Here is a 20,701-nt window from a genome sequence, read left to right as displayed (position 1 = left end):
AACAATTTGCCTTTGGAATTTTACCGCCATTGTCTGCAACGCAAAAGTTAAAATTTATTTTCAGTGCGTAAATGACCTCAGGGGATTCATTACGCTTTAATGAATATGTGCCGTAGCGTGCATAGGGCCCCGAGCTGTAGTAGTGCTGTTTCATCTTTAGTTTTCTGCACTGCTGCCTTCTCTTCTACTATCCTTTACATCTATCAAAACAGCTCTTTAACTATCTATCTAGGATTAAGAATATGTAATGAAAACCGGATATGACAAATCTTTACCGAATGTGACAATTTTATTAAGCACTCCCGTAATGACAACTACCGCCGTAATTTTAATTACAGATAAAATCATAATCATCAGTATGTATAAAATTTTGAGCAATCGGAACCACATTTTTAGTAACAATAGACGTTTTTCACCACAACAGCATGAAAGTCAGCCGCTTAGCATACCTAACCAACAATGCAGTCTACAAGGTCAACCAAACTTTAATGTTTTGCCGCGTGCATGTATAGTCCCAGATCCAATAAATAGTAACGCACAGCAGCAAGGAAATAACTACGTATAGAAAACACAGTATTTGAATTCCTATCGCAATGCACCGTATAGAAGTGACTATCATGACCAACGTAAAAATAATGAGCACAATTTTCAGCGTACATTTAATAACAGTCGATCTTTTCAGCAGCAAGAACATCAGCAACAACACATTATCATGAATGATCCAGACAATAGGTGTCATCCATAGCGTAATACGTCAGGAAGAGTTAACAGAACAGTTCAAATAGTCGAAATGCCACAGCATCCTCCCGTAAATAATAGCACGTACGACAGAATTTGACCAGACACAGTACAGATTGCATATTCCAGTAACGTAAGCAATAATTTTCACACGCAGAATCTTGTTCACGAAAATGTAATTACCTTTGACGACATCAGAGACACTCTTTTGCAGGAAAGACCATTTGTTCAGAAATCTATTTCACATCCTGTTATCGAAATTAAAATTGGTTCATCGAAATTTTCAACAGTAATTGATTCCGGATCACCTATATCAGTAATAAATGAAGAAACTTTTAACGAGTGTAACAAAGAGAATACTTATCCGACATTACCTTTAGGCAAAACAAAAGTGAAGGGAGCAGTATCGAGTAAAGGAGTAGACGTTAAATTACAGACGCATTTATCATTTTGTATTGGAGGTCATACTTTTCACTCTAATTTTTGGATTGTTCCTTTATTGACAACAGACGTTATTTTAGGTACGAATTTTCTGGTACAACACGACGCAGTTATTGATTTTCAGAATTCTTATTTAATGTTAGATGAAAATGTACAACCTGCTTTAGAATTTCAGCACTCACTATCTGCGGAAGAACAAACAATTAACCGCACAGAGGTCATTTCCGCAACACGTAACATAGACTGTAATCCCACATTGTTCACAGATACGTACGTACACAACTATAATACTCCAGACGAAACTGACTACGACGTAATGCAGATGATTTCCGATAAGGTTAAACAAAGTAGTGCAAATACAGACGACGAACGCACGCAACTACGCAAAATTCTTTTACAGCAAGCTACAAGGACACGCATGTTACGAGCTAGAAACATTTCTCCGATTTATATATCCAAGTACCATGCTTCTTCGAACCCCTGTGAAAGATTAATGAAAGAAATTGGTAAGCTGTGCCGAATATACTGCCACAAAAGACATATTGATTGGGATACACACATATTCTCATTCCAAGATGTAATTAATTCCATTCCAAATGAATCCACTATGCTATCTCCGTCTGTTATACTGAAAAACGTTGAACCACCAAACAAAATTAAAGAATTAGTAAACTTCCCTAAATGTCGTCGACTAAGACACCACGAAATAATTGACATTGTGCTGAACAACATCAAACGTGCCGCAGAGCGCCGGAGAAGACAGCAAAAACAGGTTTGTACACGCCGCGACTTTCACGTTGGACAGAAGATATTAGTGCGTACACACTATTTATCCAGCAAATTAAAAGGTAAGTGCAGTAAATTTGAATTTCTATACGCAGGTCCATATCGGATTCGCAGCATCCCTCACCCCAATGTTGTACACGTCGAAACTTTGAGAACCAGAAAATCGAAAGGCAACCACCATTGGTCAAATATTAAACCCTTTATTGAATGAAGACACTTTATGATTCGACACACTATGATGCCATTTACTAATTTTTTTATGACCACTTATGCAGTTATATTCACATGACTAATTACTGATGATTATCGTATTTTTTCTTGGCAAGTGCCCGACAAGGTAAGATTAGCAGGTCGCTTTTCTTGGCGTTACACATCAGGCCGTGCATATTTTTCCAGATGAACTTACGTATTTTATGTATAATTATGCAATTCTATGTAATGACGTATCAATTTTATCAAATTCCCTCTCCATTAAAGTCTTTAATTCTCGCCTCTATTAACTACACTACATAAAAGCTGAACACAACGAACGTCACATTTTGTCTTTTTATATATGATTGTATTCCAGTTTTGTTTGTATGCACTTTGAAATGGTTAAGATATAACACACACCAGTTGACGTTGACATTTTTGTTGCCCTATGATATCTCAATATCGTGACCGTTTTACATTTTTCTTTTTGCTGCTGCATTGTATTACTCTGTGTACATTTTTGCATCTGAACACTGTCAATGTCTTTGACATATTACGTTTTCTGTCATGTTATGCTGTATGGTTAATTATGTCACCATAAACCAGTCATTATTTAGTGGGTATATGATTTAAATGCAAGACATTAATCTTTGTTCATCAATTTCAGAAAGAAATGATGCGTGTAAGAAATAAATTCAACAGAAATGGGAATTTCACCTAAGGAATAAACGAAAGAAGATGCAATAACCTTATGAGGAAGAGTAAATGGATCAGGATTAACAAGTATTAACAAGAATATACTATACTCATCGTAGAATAGCAGTCTTAACTAATTTTCCTTTCAGAATACAAGGCGATTGATGCAGGCTGTCAGACAGAACTACACATCTTAGTTTTAGTGATGAAATATGCTAGAGATACGGAATAGTTGTGTAATGAGTAATGAAGTGATTTTTTTTTTTTTTGCAGATGATAATGAATGCTGATGAATAATGATGAAGGATATGCTGTTATGAATAATGAAGTAATAATGAAGTTTTTCTTTATAGGTGATGATAATAATGAAGTTATGATAATATGGATAATGAAGTGATTGATAATGAAGTTTTTTCTTTACAGATGGGGATAATGTTGAAGTTATGTATTTATGCTATGTAGTTATTTAAGTATTTGTTGCAGTTTGCTTTGACGGCAGGTGTTATATTGCATAGTAGGATGATGGAAAGTTTTGGAAAGGACAGCTATGGAACACATTTTTATACTCATTTCACTACCTGTTAATTCGAAGTTCACTACTTTTCAGCATAGTATGTGTTTCTTCTTTCAGGTCAATAATCCATTTTGTATTTTTTTCCAGGAGAAGCTTTTCATGATACTTACTAAACCTGTTACTTATTATACCTGTTCTAGTACTTGCATTTTTATTTTTTTACCCATTTGTGTCTATCATTTATAAATGTGATCACATATACTGCCTTGTTACATAACCTTGCTACAGCTGACTCATGACGAATGACGTTACTTATCCTCATTTGCAGCAATAGGTCAAAAGCAAATATTGTTATGCCTCAGCAATTAATTATCGATCCCAACGCAATGCATTGCTAACAAAAAAATGTATTACCAGTCCCACATAATGTCACTAGTTTATGATAATTCTGAATAATACTGATTAGCTCTGAATAGTATGTCACTTGAGTAATGACTTCTTAATGAGACAAAAATATATATATATATAAAATAATGCTTTGTAACTGGCTAATAACTGCCACTGTTTGTTGTAATGAGACTACTTATAATGCCTGTAATTATTAATGCTATGATTGTAATTAGCTGATTTTTAATAATGACTTCTTAATGATCTGAATAATACTGAATGAGGAACAATGTTTTATACTATTCAATACTTGATGGCCACTGAGTGACAATAATTAGTGTCACTTAATGAATTATATATTAATTATGTCATCAATTAGCTCCTGTTTTCAATTATGACTTGTCATGTTATAATAACTGGCCACTGAGTGCCAATAATTAATGTCACTAAATGAATTATGTTATTAGTTATGCCATTAATTAGCTCCTGTTTTCAATGATGATTTTTCATGTTCTATTACTGGCCACTGAGTGCCAATAAGTAATGTCACTAAATTAATTATATATTAATTATGCCATTAATTAGCTCCTGTTTTCAATGATGATTTTTCATGTTCTATTACTGGCGACTGAGTGCCAATAATTAATGTCACTAAATGAACTATGTTATTAGTTATGCCATTAATTAGCTCTTGTTTTCAATGTTGACTTTTCATGTTTTGGTAAATGGCCAATGAGTGCCAATAATTTGTATCACTCAATGTATTATGTTAATGCTAGGCCAATAATTGACTCTCCTTTTCAATTAAGACGTCTGATGAACATTATTCTGTCATACTAAATATGCTTTGTAACTGGCCAAGGACTGCCACTGTTTATTGTAATACAATTACCCATGATGCCAATAATTTAATTTTATGAACATTATTCTGTAATACTGCATACTTGGTACAGAAATGTTCAATAACTCGGCTATGAATGCCGCAAACTACTACTGTAATTCTCAATATTATGTGACTTAATGTCCTTCACCTTATGAGATAACTACCCTGAATTACTGCAATGTCGATTTGTCCTGTCCATCCTCATGATCAAGGAGCACTATATTTGGTTTTTGCACTAATTCTACGTTGGTGTGCCTTGTAAGAGCGTGGTGTTGACACGACATGCTGTCCACCACCGTGAGCGATGAAGACGTTATTATGGTCGCACTGTTTGGTGTACCTAGTGTACTGCCAAAATGAAAACATGGAACATTACTACGACAGTTCAATGTCTTGGCTACGCTGATAAATTCTGATGGGAAAAGAACTTCAAATTGTGCCACTTGGTGTTGTACTTCTGTGGAAAGATATGGACTTTCAGAACAGCTGTGTGCAATCTAAAGTGCTACAACCGTGATGCAATCCTTCCCTTTCCTATCCTAATAATGAAAATCATTTTTTGCTAACATCATTTATGTTCATGGGCTATACATTTTTTTTTCGATTCGCTGAACTCCAGTGCGAGTACACTTATGTCACTTGTCGACATGATTTTTTTTTGCCATTATGTTTATTTGTTGTGAAAATGCTAAATACATTTTTTCGATTTGTTCTGAAGTACAGTATATGTGTACTCTTGTCTTTTATATTGTATATACATTTTTATTTTGATGATATGTTCTGAACTACAGTGCATGTGCACTTATGTTATGTGTTAATATGTTTTCTACTGAACTTCAGTGCCTGTGCACTTTTGTCATTTTTCAATATGATTTGTACTCATTCTGTATGCTCAGTACTTCAGTGCGTATGCACTTATGTCATTTCTTACTCATTGTATATACATTTCGTCATTTGCTGATACGTTCTCAACTCCAGTGCGAGTACACTCATGTCACTTGTCAACATGATTTTCTGCCATTCTGTTTATTTGTTCTGAAAATGCTACAGAATTTTTTCAGTGCGTATGCACTCTGTTATCTGTCAAATAATTTGTATATACATTTTTCTGATTTGCTACTATGTTTTGTACTCACATTTTGTCTTTGTCTGATATATTTTGTACTTGGTGCGTGTGCACCACATTTAATTCATGTACTACATCTAAATATTCTGTAAATTGTAAAAGTTCATTCATTAAAGAAAAAATTTTGCCGCGCTTGGCAAGTCCAAATGACTCACCATCGCTGCCAAATTTTTGCCCCCCCAGTGGAGGGTTATGGAACACGTATGTTGTGTGGCGGCGATGGCGAGGCATGATAAAATCTTTGACCAGAGAGCCTTTTATCGTGGTTAGTCTGCGCTTGACCGCGCGAGTGTTGCGAGCAGTACTCAGTCAGTACTCTGTTAGTAGTCGTCGTGCAGTATACTCTGTCGGTAGCAGTAGCTCAGTTCAGTTGCGTCCAGTAGTCGGTCGGTAGTAGTCGTGCAGTACAGTTGCGAGCAGTCTGTCAGTGGGCAGTCTGTGAGCAGTGCAGTATGTCGGTAGTAGCAGTCGAGTGCAGTTGTGTGTGAGGAGTCGGCGGGCGTCGAGATGGCATTCTGGTCAAGATACAGGACGAGGTATATTATTTTTAAATGCGCTCAGCTAATAATGCAAATCAACTGTAACTAATTTGTGCAATAATCGCCCCAATAATAATTTGGATTTCAAATTACAAAAAAACCATTTAATTGAACCAACGATTTCCTTACATTTCCCTTAAAGAAAAGTTTCAGTTAAATTTCAAAAAAAAAAAAAAATATATTATTTGCAATGCATTTCCTCCAAGCCGTGGCCAACAATGATTCTTATTTTTTGCACAGGGCCAAAGACCGATATTTCGGTTTAATTGAGTTATCATTATCACTGAAGTTTCATTAGCATTAAATTGTCTCTCATTATTTTCGTGAGAGTTTACAACAGAGTCAGATTGCGAATTTCACATTTTTATTGCCTTTGACAGTACATTTTATTGCAGGGAGGTTACGTTTGGCTCCCATTTCTATTAAATGTTGTCTTTTAAAATTTCGGTGGGGAGGTTACAATGTACAAATGCTTAACAAAAAATTAGGCAAGTACTGTTACATATTAAGAGTACTTAAATATTTCTGCAATACCGAAACAGTGTTAAGCGCTTATTATGCATTCATGCATAGTCTACTGAAGTACGGAATAGTGTTCTAAGGAAATATCTCTTTTGCTAAGGAGTCTTTTAAGCTCCAAAAGAAAACCGTAAGATTAATAAGTAATGTTGCTTACATAGCACCATATAGAGGTATCTTTAACGAATTAAAAATCATGACTTTACCATCTATATTTATATTTGAAAGCATATGCTTCATTAAAAACCACCAAGTTTCAGCTTTGAATAGTGAGAGCCACCATTATCAAACAAGGAACTGCGATGACTATCATAGGGATGTGCACAGAAAATCGATATATCAGGACAGTGCTGTTTACAAACAAAAAATTCTGTACAATGCATTGCCAGATAGCATCAAAAAATACCAAACAGTAATACATTCAAAAAAAGAACTAAAAGATCTACTAATAAATAACAGCGTCTACAGCATTAACAAATGCCTGGAATTTTGCTCAGATCAGTAGGTCTGCTTCATAACTCTCTAAACAAAAATTCGTAATTATCAACCATTCCTAGATAAAACCAAACTTCTTTTATTATTGTATGTATGTAATTATGCACCACGCTTTTGTGCTGTATGTTACTATGACTAGTTAACTAAAGTACTGGTATTTAATAGTTTTAGTAAAATCGACCAAGGGGTTTCGCAAGCTTTTATTCTATCTGTATTTACGTAAGCAGAATAAAGTTTCTGTTATAAAGATGTGTTGATACCAATGATAAGATTTTATACATGATGTAAAGAAGTAATATTTTATACTCTTCTGTACTTTCACAAGTCCAACAGCATGAATGTGCTAATACTGGCGGTAAATAAATAAAAATGAATAAATAAATAAATGATCGCGACTCAGTGACTGACGAACACCGTTTTGACTGACCAGTTGCAATTTCAACTTCCTCACTTGAAAGTGGGATTGATCACATTATTCCTGCAGACCGCCGTGTGACTGTGGAAATGATAGTTGATAAGGTTCAAGTTAGTACTAGTGCAGTTCATATCATTATCTGTAACAAGCTGAGGTACCGCTAAACATGTGCAAGATGGGTCCCTAAGAAGTTGACACGACTACACAAGGAAACAAGGTCGAGGATATGCACAGAGCTAAAGGGACGCTATGAAAGAAAAGGTGAGCACTTCGTGAACAAAATTTTAACTTGTGTTGAAACTTGAGTTAACTATTATCAGCCAGAATCAAAAAGACAAAGCATGGAGTGGAAGCACACCAATTCAAGAAAAAATTCAAAACCCAAGCATCAGCAGGAAATGTCATGTTGACGGTGTTTTGGGATGCTGACGGTCCAGTTTTTTGTGATTATCTCGAAGAGCAGCGTACAATGAACAGCCAATACTACTCGGATTTGCTTTTAAATAACGTGAATCCAGCCATGAGAGAGAGAGACGTCGTGGATATCAGAGGAGAGGTGTGATTCTCCAGCATGACAACGCTTGTCCTCATATTGCTCAACTAACCCGGGAAACCATCGACAAAATGGACTGGGAAGTACTCCCTCATCCCCCTTACAATCTTGATTTAGCACCCAGTGATTTCCATTTGTCTGGTGCGCTGAAGGAGGCATTAAGTCGGAAGAGGTTCCAGGACAACGAGGACATGAAAAGTTTGTGGGAAATTGGTTCAAACATCAAGGAAAAGAGTTCTCTGCAACCGGAATAAAAAAAGCTTGTAGCCAGTTGGAACAAATGCACAAATGTTCAAGGGGATTATGTTGAAAAGTAGAAGAAGTATTGTTTTGTAAAAATAAACGCTTTTTTCTCCAGACCGGTTTGTCTCTTTAATTATTGAATGCCCTCGTAAAATATCGCAAATAAAATCAGCACCTTTTACAACGGACTGTTATTGGACGTAGAAAGGTAGCCAAATTGTAGACACGTGTCATTACAGACCACTAACGAAGCCCGTCTGGCGACAAAAGTAAGCATTTTCTTGTAGTTGCAAAGACAAATTTAAAATACCTTAAATAATTTGGGAAAAGAGTCAGAAAGGTGTAGCGGCGTTTCGCAAGGAACTGTTATAGGCTCTCTATTGTTCCTGATCTATATTAACGACATAGGAGACAATCTGTGTAGCCGTATTGATTGTTTGCAGATGATGCCGTCATTTACCGTCTTGTAAAGTCATCAGATGACCAATACGAATTGCAAAATGGTTTAGATAAGATATCTGTATGGTGCGAAAAGCGGCATTTGACTGTGAATAAAGTAAAGTGTGAAGTTATTCACATGAGTACCGTACTAAAAGAATTCCGCTAAATTTCGATTACGCGATAATTCACACAAATCCGAAGGCTGTAAATTCAACTAAATATTTAGGGATTGCAATTACAAATAACCTAAATCGGAACGATCACATGCATAAAGTTCTGGGTAGAGGAAACCAAAGACTGCAATTCATTGGCAAACACTTAGAAGGTGCAACAGGTCTACCAAAGAGACTGCTTACACCAAGCTTGTCCGCCCTGTTCTGGAGTATTGCTGTGCGGTGTGGGATCTGGATCAGGTGGGACTGACGGATGACATCGAAAAAGTACGAAGAAGGGCAGCTCGTTTTGTATTATCGCGAAATAGGAGAGATAGTGCCGCAGATATGATACGTGAACTGGAGTGGCAATCATTAAAAAAAAAAAAAAAAAAAAAAAAAAAAAAAAAAAAAAAAAAAGAGGCGTTTATAGTTGCGACGGGAGCTTCTCATGAAATTTCATTCACCAGTTTTCTCCTCCGATTGCGAAAACATTCTGTTGGCACGCGCCTACATAGGGGAGAAATGATCATCACGGTAAAATAAGAGAAATCAGGGCTTGCACAGAAATATTTAAGTGCTCATTTTTTTCGCGCGCCGTTCGAGAGTGGAACGGTAGAGAGACAGCTTGGTGGTTCATTGAACCCTCTACCAGGCACTTTACTGTGATTAGCAATCACGTAGACGTAGAAAGGGGGAGGAGGGGTGTGTGAATTGTAACACAGTAATGAGTGCAAATAAAAATTTGCTTGTGCTATATTCATTATTGTGTAAGGGGCAGCCAAATGAAAACGAGACAGATGGAAAAAAAGAAGTAAGTTGTTTATTACTTTAAAAGTAATCTCCTAATAAATTTATCCCACTGTGGGACAGGTGGCCCAGGCGTTCATGGAAAAATGTTTGCGGATCCTGCGGTACCATGAATTTATCCAGGCATGCACCTCTTCATCCGAAGCAAATCGTCAGCCAAGACTGTCTTTCTTCAGGGATACAAAAATATGAAAATCGCATTGGGATTTTATGGGGTATGTGTTACAATAGTGGCTCCGTAGGCAACTGCGAACATTTTTCCATAAAGGCATTGTCTGTCTTGTCTCACAGTGGAATGAACGTATTAACAGTTATGGCGACTACTTTTGAAATAGTAAACAGTTTATTTGCACCTGTCTCGTTTTCATTTGTATGCCCTTATGTTACCCATAACTGTTTCACGTGCATTATTTTACAAGTGTTACTGGACGTTGCAAAGGATCAACAGCATATCGAACCTTCGCGATTCTCAGAGAATGTCCACGCATCTGAATCAGATCCACATGTCTGTAATGTTGCCTTTCAGCGATCCACTTCCTGACTCATTTTCTTTCGAGAAATATTTGATTACATAGCCGGCGACGGCACAATTTTCTTCATACTATCGTCCACGTAACTTCTTCTTTACAATACAAAAGAGTTTCAGAATTCGGAAATGTGCTGATGTTAAAGAATATCTTAAGAACGCTGTACTGTACATCGAACAATCGGCGAGACGTAGTCGCAACTCTCGAAATCCGTCGTCTGTGGCATTTTGTTTGTCGAGCATACACCGCAGTCCTAGGTCCGCGGATAAATCACGAAAATCCACCGCTTTACGTCACATACGAAGGGATCGGCATCCGAACAGATGTGAGGCACTAAATCCGACGGGTGGGTGCTGCATGTATACTGAATGGTTATTGTCTGTTATTCCAATAACATCCTTAATGGAGTAGATTCTATCCTAATCTTAGGCCGGGTTCACACACGCGACAGAAGTGTCGCCATAGCTAATGACGTACTTTAGTTGCATATGTGAACTCCCAGTTTTTAATGGCGCAACTTAACCGAAGCAACTTTTATCACGCCTCAAAAAGTTGAGCTTGGTTATACTTCGTTGCGCCACTTTCGTACCACCTGGTGGCAATATTTCTAAAGATTAGCATTATGTCGCAGTTATCGTAGAGTAATTTCAGCACCACTCCATTCGATTTCAGTATGTTTTTGTTTTATTTCTGCAAAAGGTGGTACTACATGAGCAGCAGCCTATGTTTGATTTTCTACAGCAGCAGTGTGTGTGTGTGTGTGTGTGTGTGTGTGTGTGTGTGTGTGTGCAAACCAATGACGCATACCACAATCTTAAAAGATTTTTGGATAAATAAATACACACATAAAAAAAGTTTTGCATCATCCCGGTTCCTAGAATTCCTAAAGATAGACGTTGACTGTGGATATTGTAGCACAGGCACAGTCCCTTTGACTGTTCAGAGATGTCACTAAACCCACCCAAAGATGTAAACAACCATGCTTGAGCAGCCCCTATTAGACGGACAGCCGATCAGTTCCAGTCATTCCACCAGGAAGGAGGTACACAGCTCGTGTTGTCTGTAGTTCAGCAGTGCCTAGACGGTCAATACGGCGGTTCGATCACGTCCGCATTGTTAGTTTGTGCCAGGAAGGGCTCTCAACAAGGGAAGTGCAAAAATGGTGCAAATGGCTCTGAGCACTATGGGACTTAACATCTGAGGTCATCAGTCCCCTATAACTTAGCACTACTTAAACCTAACTAACCTAAGGACATCACACACATCCTTGCCCAAGGCAGGATTCGAACCTGCGACCGTAGCGGTCGCGCGGTTCCAGACTGTAGCGCCCAGAACCGCTCGGCCACACCGGCCGGCCAAGGGAAGTGTCCAAGGTGTACTACTGCAGTGGATGACCGCTACCTATGGATTATGGTTCGGAGGAACCCTGACAGCAACGCCACCGTCTTGAATAATGCTTTTCGTGCAGCCAAAGAATGTAGTGTTACGACTCAAACTGTGCGCAATAGGCTGCATGACGCCGCAACTTCAATCCAGACGTCCATGGCGAGGTCCATCTTTGCAACCACGACAACATGCAAGGTGGTACGGATGGGGCCAACAACATGCCGAAAGGAACGCTCAGGATTGGCATCACGTTCTCTTCACCGACGAGTGTCGCTAATGCCTTCAGCCAGACAATCGCCGAAGACTTGTTTGGAGGCAACCCGGTCACGCTGAACGCCTTAGACACACTGTTCAGTGAGTGCAGCAAGGTAGAGGTTCTCTGCTGTTTTGCAGTGGCATTATGTGGGGTAGACGTACGCCGCTGGTGGTCATGGACGACAATTCGCGCCGCCATCGTGCACATTTTGTGAATGACTTCCTTCAGGATAGCGACATCGCTCGACTAGAGTGGCCAGCATGTTCTCCAGACATGAACCCTATCGAACATGCCTGGGAGAGATTGAAAGGGGCTGTTTATGTACCAGGTGACTTACCAGCCACTCTGAGGGATCCACGCCTCTGCAGTCCTGGACTGTGCGGCTGATCCCGGCGGAGGTCCGAGTCCTCCCTCGGGCATGGGTGTGTGTGTTTGTCCTTAGGATAACTTAGGTAAATTAGTGTGTAAGCTCAGGGACTGATGACCTTAGCAGTTAAGTCCCATAAGATTTCACACACATCTGAACATTTTTTTTTTTTATCTACGCCGAATCGCCATTCAGGAGTGGGACAATCTGGACCAATAGTCCTCGATGAACTTGTGGATAGTATGCCACGACGAATAGAGGCATGCATCAGTGCAAGAGGATGTGCTACTGGGTATTAAAAGTACCCATCTGTACAACAATCTGGGCCACACCTCTGAAGGTCTCGCTGTATGGTGGTACAACATGCAATGTGTGGTTTTCATGAGCAACAAGATGGGCGGAAACAATGTTTATGTTGATCTCTATTCCAATTTTCTGTACAGGTTCTGGAACTCTCGGAACCGAGATGATGCAAAACTTTTTTTGATGTGTGTATACAAACTTAATATATAAAAGCGAAATAGTGAGCCGTATAAACTTCGTGATTTCAGAGACCAAACATTCTATCAGTTGTGGATTATACGTAGGAAATAGCTCCTCAGTGTGATATGGCAACTATTAAACCAAAAATTAGTTATTTTAAATGCCCATATTAACGACTACAACAAAATTCTAAAATTTTGGAAGAGTGGCGTGTCTACAGATGATATTTGCATGTCACTGGAGACCATTTCCGTGTCCGAATGTAGTTTCTGTTATAAAGGTATTTGTTGTCCATGATTTATCCCTGTGCAAAATCTGTTTTCGGATCCAACACTTGGATTTCGTCTATCTTGTATTTAACTCTTGATACAGGTCTGAAAGTCCATAACCTGCACTATAACGTTCATATCCCCTCATATGGTTTAAATTGACGCCATATTGAAAGCTGTGCACTTCGCAGAATTTGTGGCGTCCCGTGTGAACGGTAGCTCACGATGCGACTATAGAAAACCACAAGCTGTGGCGCCACATTAGATACGTTTATGAACCCGGTTAACATATTTGATGCCACAAATTGACAAAGGTGATCGGACGCTCCGTGACTGAGCTGTCACGAAGGTGTCTGGCGACCGTTGCCATTGCCACTGTGAACAGCCTCGATTCACACGAGTGAGTACACCCGCAACGCCAGACATTTCTGGTTTTCCTAGGAGCAGTAATTTTGCACCGCGTGAACAGGATAGGGCGTCTTGCTAGGGCAGGAATACGTAGCACATTCCCATTTACTCAGAAAATGAAATTGCAAACACATCAACTATTCAGTCCACGTGTGCTGTCTGGGAAGAATGTACATCGTGTGAAAGCAGTTTTCTTACAGTTCTTATTAATTTTTTTTAATATTTGCAAGAAATTCAATGAAAAGTAAAAGTTTTACAAAATTGTAACACGTGACAAAAACCTCAGCTACATAAACCACAAAACAATTTTCATAGATTACAATTAGTTAGCAAATAAAGTGTGGGACATTATACGAAACATTGTCTTGTTCTGTATTATTTGTTGTATTAGTAGCTACTGCTCATCAGTACGACAATTTAGTGAAAACCCGAGTGTTGAGTGACTATGTCACCTGTCTGAGTAACGTGTTGTAGACGTCTCAGTGATAGACTTGGGGAATGGTGATGACGGATGCTGCGAGGACGAATGACTCATTATAATTCACAGTTAGTGAACTAGACCTGCACTGACATTTAACATTAACAGGTCCCTGTGATGACCTGGAAAAATCCTGTCTGGGCTGCATAATGGGATCTGACTAAAATTTTTTTCACGTCAGTGCCATGGCTTTGAAGAATGCGTCTATTTCATCCTCTTGTGGCGGTGGTTTCGATAACTCTTCCAGTTTTTGAAGAGGAATCTGTCTTCTTTATTCTCTTTGGCACAACAAGTACCTTGGTGTCGCCCTTGACTGCACCCTTTCTTATAGAAAACATCTTGAAAATACTACTGCCAAGATAAAAACACGTAACAATATTATTCAAGAATTTTGTGGAATGACATGGGGAGCGTCAGCAGGTAACTTGCGCACATCATCCATTCCGCTGGTTTTCTCAGCAGCCGATTATCGTGCCCTGGTGTGGCTAAACAGCTGCCACACCAACTGGACTGCGTCGAGGTGAACCACACTATGCGGTTAACAACTGGGACAATCCGACCAAAATCGATTTATTGACTTCCTCTGTTGAGCAACATCTATCTACCCCCAATCTGTAGAAGCGAGACATTGCTTAGGGAACACCACAAGCTACAGGATAACATGGAATTACCCATACAGGAAGACATACCAAGTGTACGGCGAAATAGAATCCGTTCAAGAAATCCACCATTAGGGAAGCAGAACAGCTAGATGCAAATAGTACTGGGATGAGAGACCTGTAGGAGTAGAACTGTCAACGTACTGAAAATCTTGAAGAGCGTCAGTGGTTCCGAAAGTATAACTGTGATAATGCTGACACAGAAATCGACAGGAAACTTTAGGTCAAAAGAAGCAAAGCTAACGCTGGGCATGGAAGATGCGCAGACTGTCTTTACAAATGGGGTACTACACAGTCTCCGGTTTATGGGGCTCCGAATCAGACAATCAAGCGCATTAGAGATGAATGCCCCTTGCCTTCTTCCTATCAGGGGAGTTGGAGAGACCTCATGAAAGTTGATGACACGGCTCTTATATAGATTAGGAATTTAGATACTGACATTTAGTTAGTTTTATACACACACCAAAAAAAGTTTTGCATCACCCCAGTACCCAGAACTCCTGAAGATAGACGTTGACTGTGGATATTGTATCACAGACATAGTCCCTTTAACTGTTCAGAGATGTGACTAAACCCGCCATAGGATGTAAACAACCATGTACGAGCAGCGCCTATTAGACGGAGGTGGTCCGACAGCCAGTCAGTTCCAGTCAAACCACCAGGAAGGGAAGTACGTGGCTCAGGTTGTCTGTAGCTCAACCATGCCTAGTCGGTCAATACTGCGATTCGATAGCGTCCGCTTTGTGCCAGGAACGGCTCTCAACAAAGGAAGTGTCCAGGCATCTCAGAGTGAACCAAAGCGATGTTTTTCGGACATGGAGGAGATACAGAGAGACAGGAACCGTCGATGACATGCCTCGCTCAAGCTGCGCAAGGGCATTACTGCAGTGGATGACCACTACCTACGGACCATGGCTCGGAGGAACCATGACAGCAACGCCACCATGTTGAATAATGCTTTTCGTGCAGCCACGGGACTCAAATTGTGCGCAATAGGCTGCGTGATGCACAACTTCACTCCCAACGTCAATGGTGATGTACATCTTTGCAACCACGACAACATGCAGCGTGGTACAGATGGGCCCAACAACATGCCGAATGGACTGCTCAGGATTGGCGTCACGTCCTCTTCACCAGTAAGAGTCGTATATGCCTTCAACCAGACAATAGTCAGAGAAATGTTTGGAGGCAACCCGGTCAGGCTGAACGCCTTAGACGCACTGTCCAGCGTGTGCGGCAAGTTGGAGATTCCCTGCTGTTTTGGGGTGGCATTATGTGAGGCCGACGTATGCCGCTTTTGTCACGGAAGGCGCCATAACGGCTGTACGATATGTGAATACCATCCTCTAACCGATAGTGCAACCATATCGGCAGCATACTGGCGAGGCATTCGACTTCATGGACGACAATTCGCGCCCCCATCGTGCACATTTTGTGAATGACTTCCTTCAGGATAACGACGTCGCTCGACTATAGTGGCCAGCATGTTCTCCAGACTTGAACCCTACCGAACATGCCTGGGATAGATTGAAAAGGTCTGTTTTGGACGACGTTACCCACCAACCACTCTGAGGGATCTACGCCGAATCGCCGTTGAGGGATGGGACAATCTGGACCAACAGTGCCTTGATGAACTTGTGGATAGTATGCCAGGACGAACACAGGCATGCATCAGTGCAAGAGGACGTGCTACTGGGTATGAGAGGTACCGGTGTGTACAGCGACCTGGATCACCACCTCTGAAGGTCTCGCTGTACGGTGGTACAACATGCAATGTGTGGTCTTCATGAGCAACAAAAGGGCAGAAATGATGTTTAAGTTGATTTCTATTTCAATTTTCTGTGCATGTTCCAGAACTCTCGGAACCGAGGTGATGTAAGACTTTTTTTGATGTGTGTATGTAGTTTTGTGTTTTCATATTCTTGTTATTTTCATATACTAATGTTACATACCTATATTATTAAACTGCATGTGAGCCATATGAATAAACAAATAGATAAAAATTCTCATTTAAATAATTGAGAAAGGAGTCGCTTTCTTTCCTCGATTGGTCGGACAATGGCACATTACTTAAAGGGTCACATTCCGATCTTTGCCGAAATTCATGGAATGTGGTTCCCGCTCAGTTGTTTCTGAATACTTATTGTCGGCCTTTCTGCAGAGGCCATTATTGGGTTCCGCCGACACGTTATTCCATATTTCGAGTTTGCGGTATAACATCTGAAAAAGTGTTCCTCTCACCTTCCACACAGAAATCTCAGCCTGTCCCAGTAGCTGGCTCTCGTGTTACTTAACATCGGACGCTGTGATACTTATTTCTTCTTTTCTCTCTGTAATGTGGTAATCTTCCATCGTCTGTTCACTAGAACGCAGCGTGCAACGCATTAGACTCGTCTAGAACCAAATGGCATTGCGCTGTCGGAAAACGCCTTCAGTCTTTTGTCACTGTTGAGCGTTACGTACTACGCGGCGCAAAATTCTAGCTCCTAGGAAAGCCTGCATAAGGGATTGAATATGGACGCAGAAAGACTGTCTGTTGGACCGCTCCACAATAAAGTAGTGATTACATCGAATCGGCTGAATGAACATAATGTATTTAAAAGTTGTTTTATTGACTGAAGACCCATACATACAGGTGAAAGCGATCTTGCCAGGGACAAAAACATTTGTTGGTAAGGGCTGTTTAAGGTTTAGAATGGCTGCATTCGAGCAAAAACATTTACAGTCGTCACCTTTCTGGCAGCCGTCGACGCGCGGAACATCTGTTGCGAGAAAATGGCCCTGTCAAAGATCAACAAAGCTCAATATCGTCTCAATACACGCACTTTTTTTTCAAAGCCTTGTTATAAAGTCATCACATCCTGTGACGATATCGATCGAGGTAATTTCGAAAGCGGTCTATTATTACTGTTACTAACGCTGAAAAATTATAATTTCGATCAGTTTCCGCATATACTGTTACTATCGCTGAAAAATTATAATTTCTATCAGTTTCCGCGTATATATAAGTATCAAAAAACTCTTAGGATAAAATTAGTGCTGTACCTGGGCTATTTAATAAACTGCGTTGTAACTAGAAATGTGCAGCTAAATGTGCAAAATAAATATAGCCAGGTGACAAGAAAATACAATCATACAATCATTTTGTGATGTGACACGAGGACAACTTGTAGTGTTGGTAGATAAATACTACCGTCTTTCATTTAATTGTGTGAAGGGAGAGCTCTTGAAAATTTCCGGAGGATCGTAGCTTTTCTCAAAACATAAAACATATAAAATATCTATGCGAATATACCGATTTGGCTGCTAAAAAATGTACAAGGGATGGGATACTTCCCAAACTTGATGGAAAGATTAACTTTACTTTGTTTCTTTGTTTATCGAGTTCCCAGCAAAATGACCAGTGATGCTCATATTAACTTTCGTTTGATTGTATATTAAGGAGGCGCACGTCAAAGCGCCGTTAAAATACTAAATTGCATTTGTGCAAAGTGGTATAAAAGAAGGGAGCTGCAATTAAAAGCCAGGAGAAATTAAGTGGTTTACTAAAGAGCTACCTATAAATTAAAAAGGTAGTGAAACTATGCTACAAATAACAGCAGGGCAATAGGAGACAACTTGTGTTCTGTCAAGCGGTTTACTAGCCTGCCTGACATTTACCGTAAATACCGTACCCATAGAAAACAAACACTGCACAACTCATGCATTCTGAAGTTACTTACCTATCTGAGCCTTCGTGACAGCAAGTGTCAGGACTACGACAACTATTGAAAGTTTCAGTGTTGAAGCCACTTGAAGCGTCATTCTGCGGGCTGTAATCGCATCACAACGCTCTTCAGTTTTAAAATTTTCGTGAGGCCATCGTCTTTCATCTGGCGTTTCCAATCTGTCGGGGTAAACTTAGTGGTAAAGGGCAGTTAAATAAAAACCTTCGCGAATCAGTTAAGAAATATGAACTAGAAGTATCGGTAGCGTTGAGTAAGAAAAAGAAAATTTTAAGTGCCATAGTTTCGTTTCAGACATAATATCTTCACGACAGCTACGATATTTCGTAAATGAGGTTGTCGGTTTCACTGTTTTGACATGGGGGCATGGCAGTTAAAGAATAACACTTCTTTAAGTGAGAGCCAGATTGATATCAAGAATATGTATCCACAAAGAGAAGAGCTACTAACACAGAAACTAGAACTGCGCGCACCCACAAACAGGTGTCTAGATTCTTGGCTTGATTCCATTGCGTAAGTGGGACAGCGTTTTGGGATACAGGCGGACTGAAGAGAATCTAATCCAAAACATGTGGAATATTGCAGGGAACTTGAAACAGTTCTAAGATTACAAATTACTGTTTCTGCGCATAATACTAACAGAATATTTTTGTCTCCCTGTTTCTACGAAATTACAGAAAAATGGTTTATAGAGTGTCACATTAATGCATCACGAAAGTGCTCCATATAAAGAAACTGCTGAAACTCCAGAATTGTGAGTGCGATTTTTTAAATGGTTGTGCAGCATTTTAATATGAAGAAAAAGTGAAAAGACATCTTTACTGCTAAGAAAATGACAAAAATACTGTAAGGAATGCAAAATATGAAGTAATGTTTTGTTGGTGGAAAGAAGAATGTATATCATTTTCAGGCTTCCATTGTACTGTACTGTAAAGTCTAAAGTATTTTCTAATTTCAGTGGTGAAAGCAGATGATTTGGCATAGCTTTTCCAAGTATGTATGTAATAAACTGCTAAATGGATTCGCCATTTAGGGACTAATAAGATGTCACATTTAGAACAAATTCTAAAGTAGTGAGACACTTTTACTACATAGACCAGTGCAGAATACAAAACAGTGAAGAATGAAATGTTATAATTTTACTGTGAGGAAACTTTTGTTTGATGATTTAAAAAAGTTATGAGAAAGTTTTTTAAAGGATAATGATTAGAGTTAGAAATGGATGGCATACAAAGCTGAAACTTATATTCAGATAACTGTATCTTGTTGAAAATCTATTTGAAATATATATTACCACGATTTAATGTCTCACAAATGCTCAGCATTAGTTTTTTTTGACCAGTTGAGTTGTCTTGAACTTTCATGACAGTTAGAATTGTAGGAGGCTTTTGAATGAATACCAATGAAAATGTCTATAGTTTTTTAAAAGTGAGTTGTGTCTGATCAAGTAGCTGTTTTCTGTAGAATCTGCAAAATTTCCTAAAACTAGTTAAGTATGCAGCTTGTTTGCTTTAAGAATGAAAAATATTTTGCACAAATGACAATGATGTCTGTCTGCGTATCATCTCACGACTTACAGAAAGCTGAATTACTAATGCTTCAAATATTATCCACAATGTTTTCTATATTTTGGTAACATTTCATTTTTGTGGGTCCAGCGTTATATTAATGAATATGTTCCACAACACTTCACATTCACCTAACACATTTTGTATAAAATAACGGTACCATAAACACTTCATTTGTCAGCATTTGCTACATCAGTTTGATACTGTATTTCAGCAGAAGTGTTACACAGACCACGTTTTAAAAGCACAGCACACTGAACTCGACAGACACGTTGCTCACACGAGCTGCAGAACACTACTGGATGCTTCCTACTCAGTAAATAACTTGTGCTGTCTGCATTCTCTCCCCCTCCACTGCTCTCCCTGTCTTCCCCCACCAAGCTGCCTTTGGCAAGCTGTCCACTGAGGCTGCACTGTTTATTGGCACCGTAAGTTAGAGACCACTGCTTGCTACTGATACAGCCCATCTGGAGACCACATGTGGCACCTGTCTTCTCTTCTTCTAAATGCATAAAGGCAATTTAATTTTAAACATATATCAAGAAGAATTTGGTATCAGCTGTGATATCTATTACTTAAACATTGCACTAATAAAGAGAAGCAACACCAATAATAAAAATAAAAGCATTGTTGACTTAGAAATGT

The 20,701-nt window shown here is 39.3% G+C and overlaps 1 protein-coding gene across 3 annotated transcripts in view; it reads right to left on the bottom strand.

The window, feature by feature from the left end:
- Positions 1-20,380, bottom strand: part of LOC126424970 (uncharacterized) — a 122,790-nt gene extending 102,410 nt beyond the window's left edge. The window contains exons 1-2 of one of the 3 annotated variants that reach the window (XM_050087849.1): positions 20,066-20,380; positions 18,486-18,649 (exon numbers count right to left, since the gene is read on the bottom strand). In XM_050087849.1, coding sequence (XP_049943806.1) covers positions 18,486-18,567 — 82 coding nt within the window. In that variant the 5' untranslated portion in view covers positions 18,568-18,649; positions 20,066-20,380. The remainder of the gene's footprint in view (positions 1-18,485; positions 18,650-20,065) is intronic. The other 2 variants (XM_050087851.1, XM_050087850.1) reach the window with 2 other exon arrangements.
- Positions 20,381-20,701: the final 321 nt, after the last annotated feature.

The sequence above is a fragment of the Schistocerca serialis genome, chromosome 10 (assembly GCF_023864345.2).
Source record: "Schistocerca serialis cubense isolate TAMUIC-IGC-003099 chromosome 10, iqSchSeri2.2, whole genome shotgun sequence".
NCBI lineage: Eukaryota > Metazoa > Arthropoda > Insecta > Orthoptera > Acrididae > Schistocerca > Schistocerca serialis.
The sequence above is the reverse complement of the archived record's forward strand: the minus strand, read 5'-3'. Positions and strand labels throughout refer to the sequence as shown.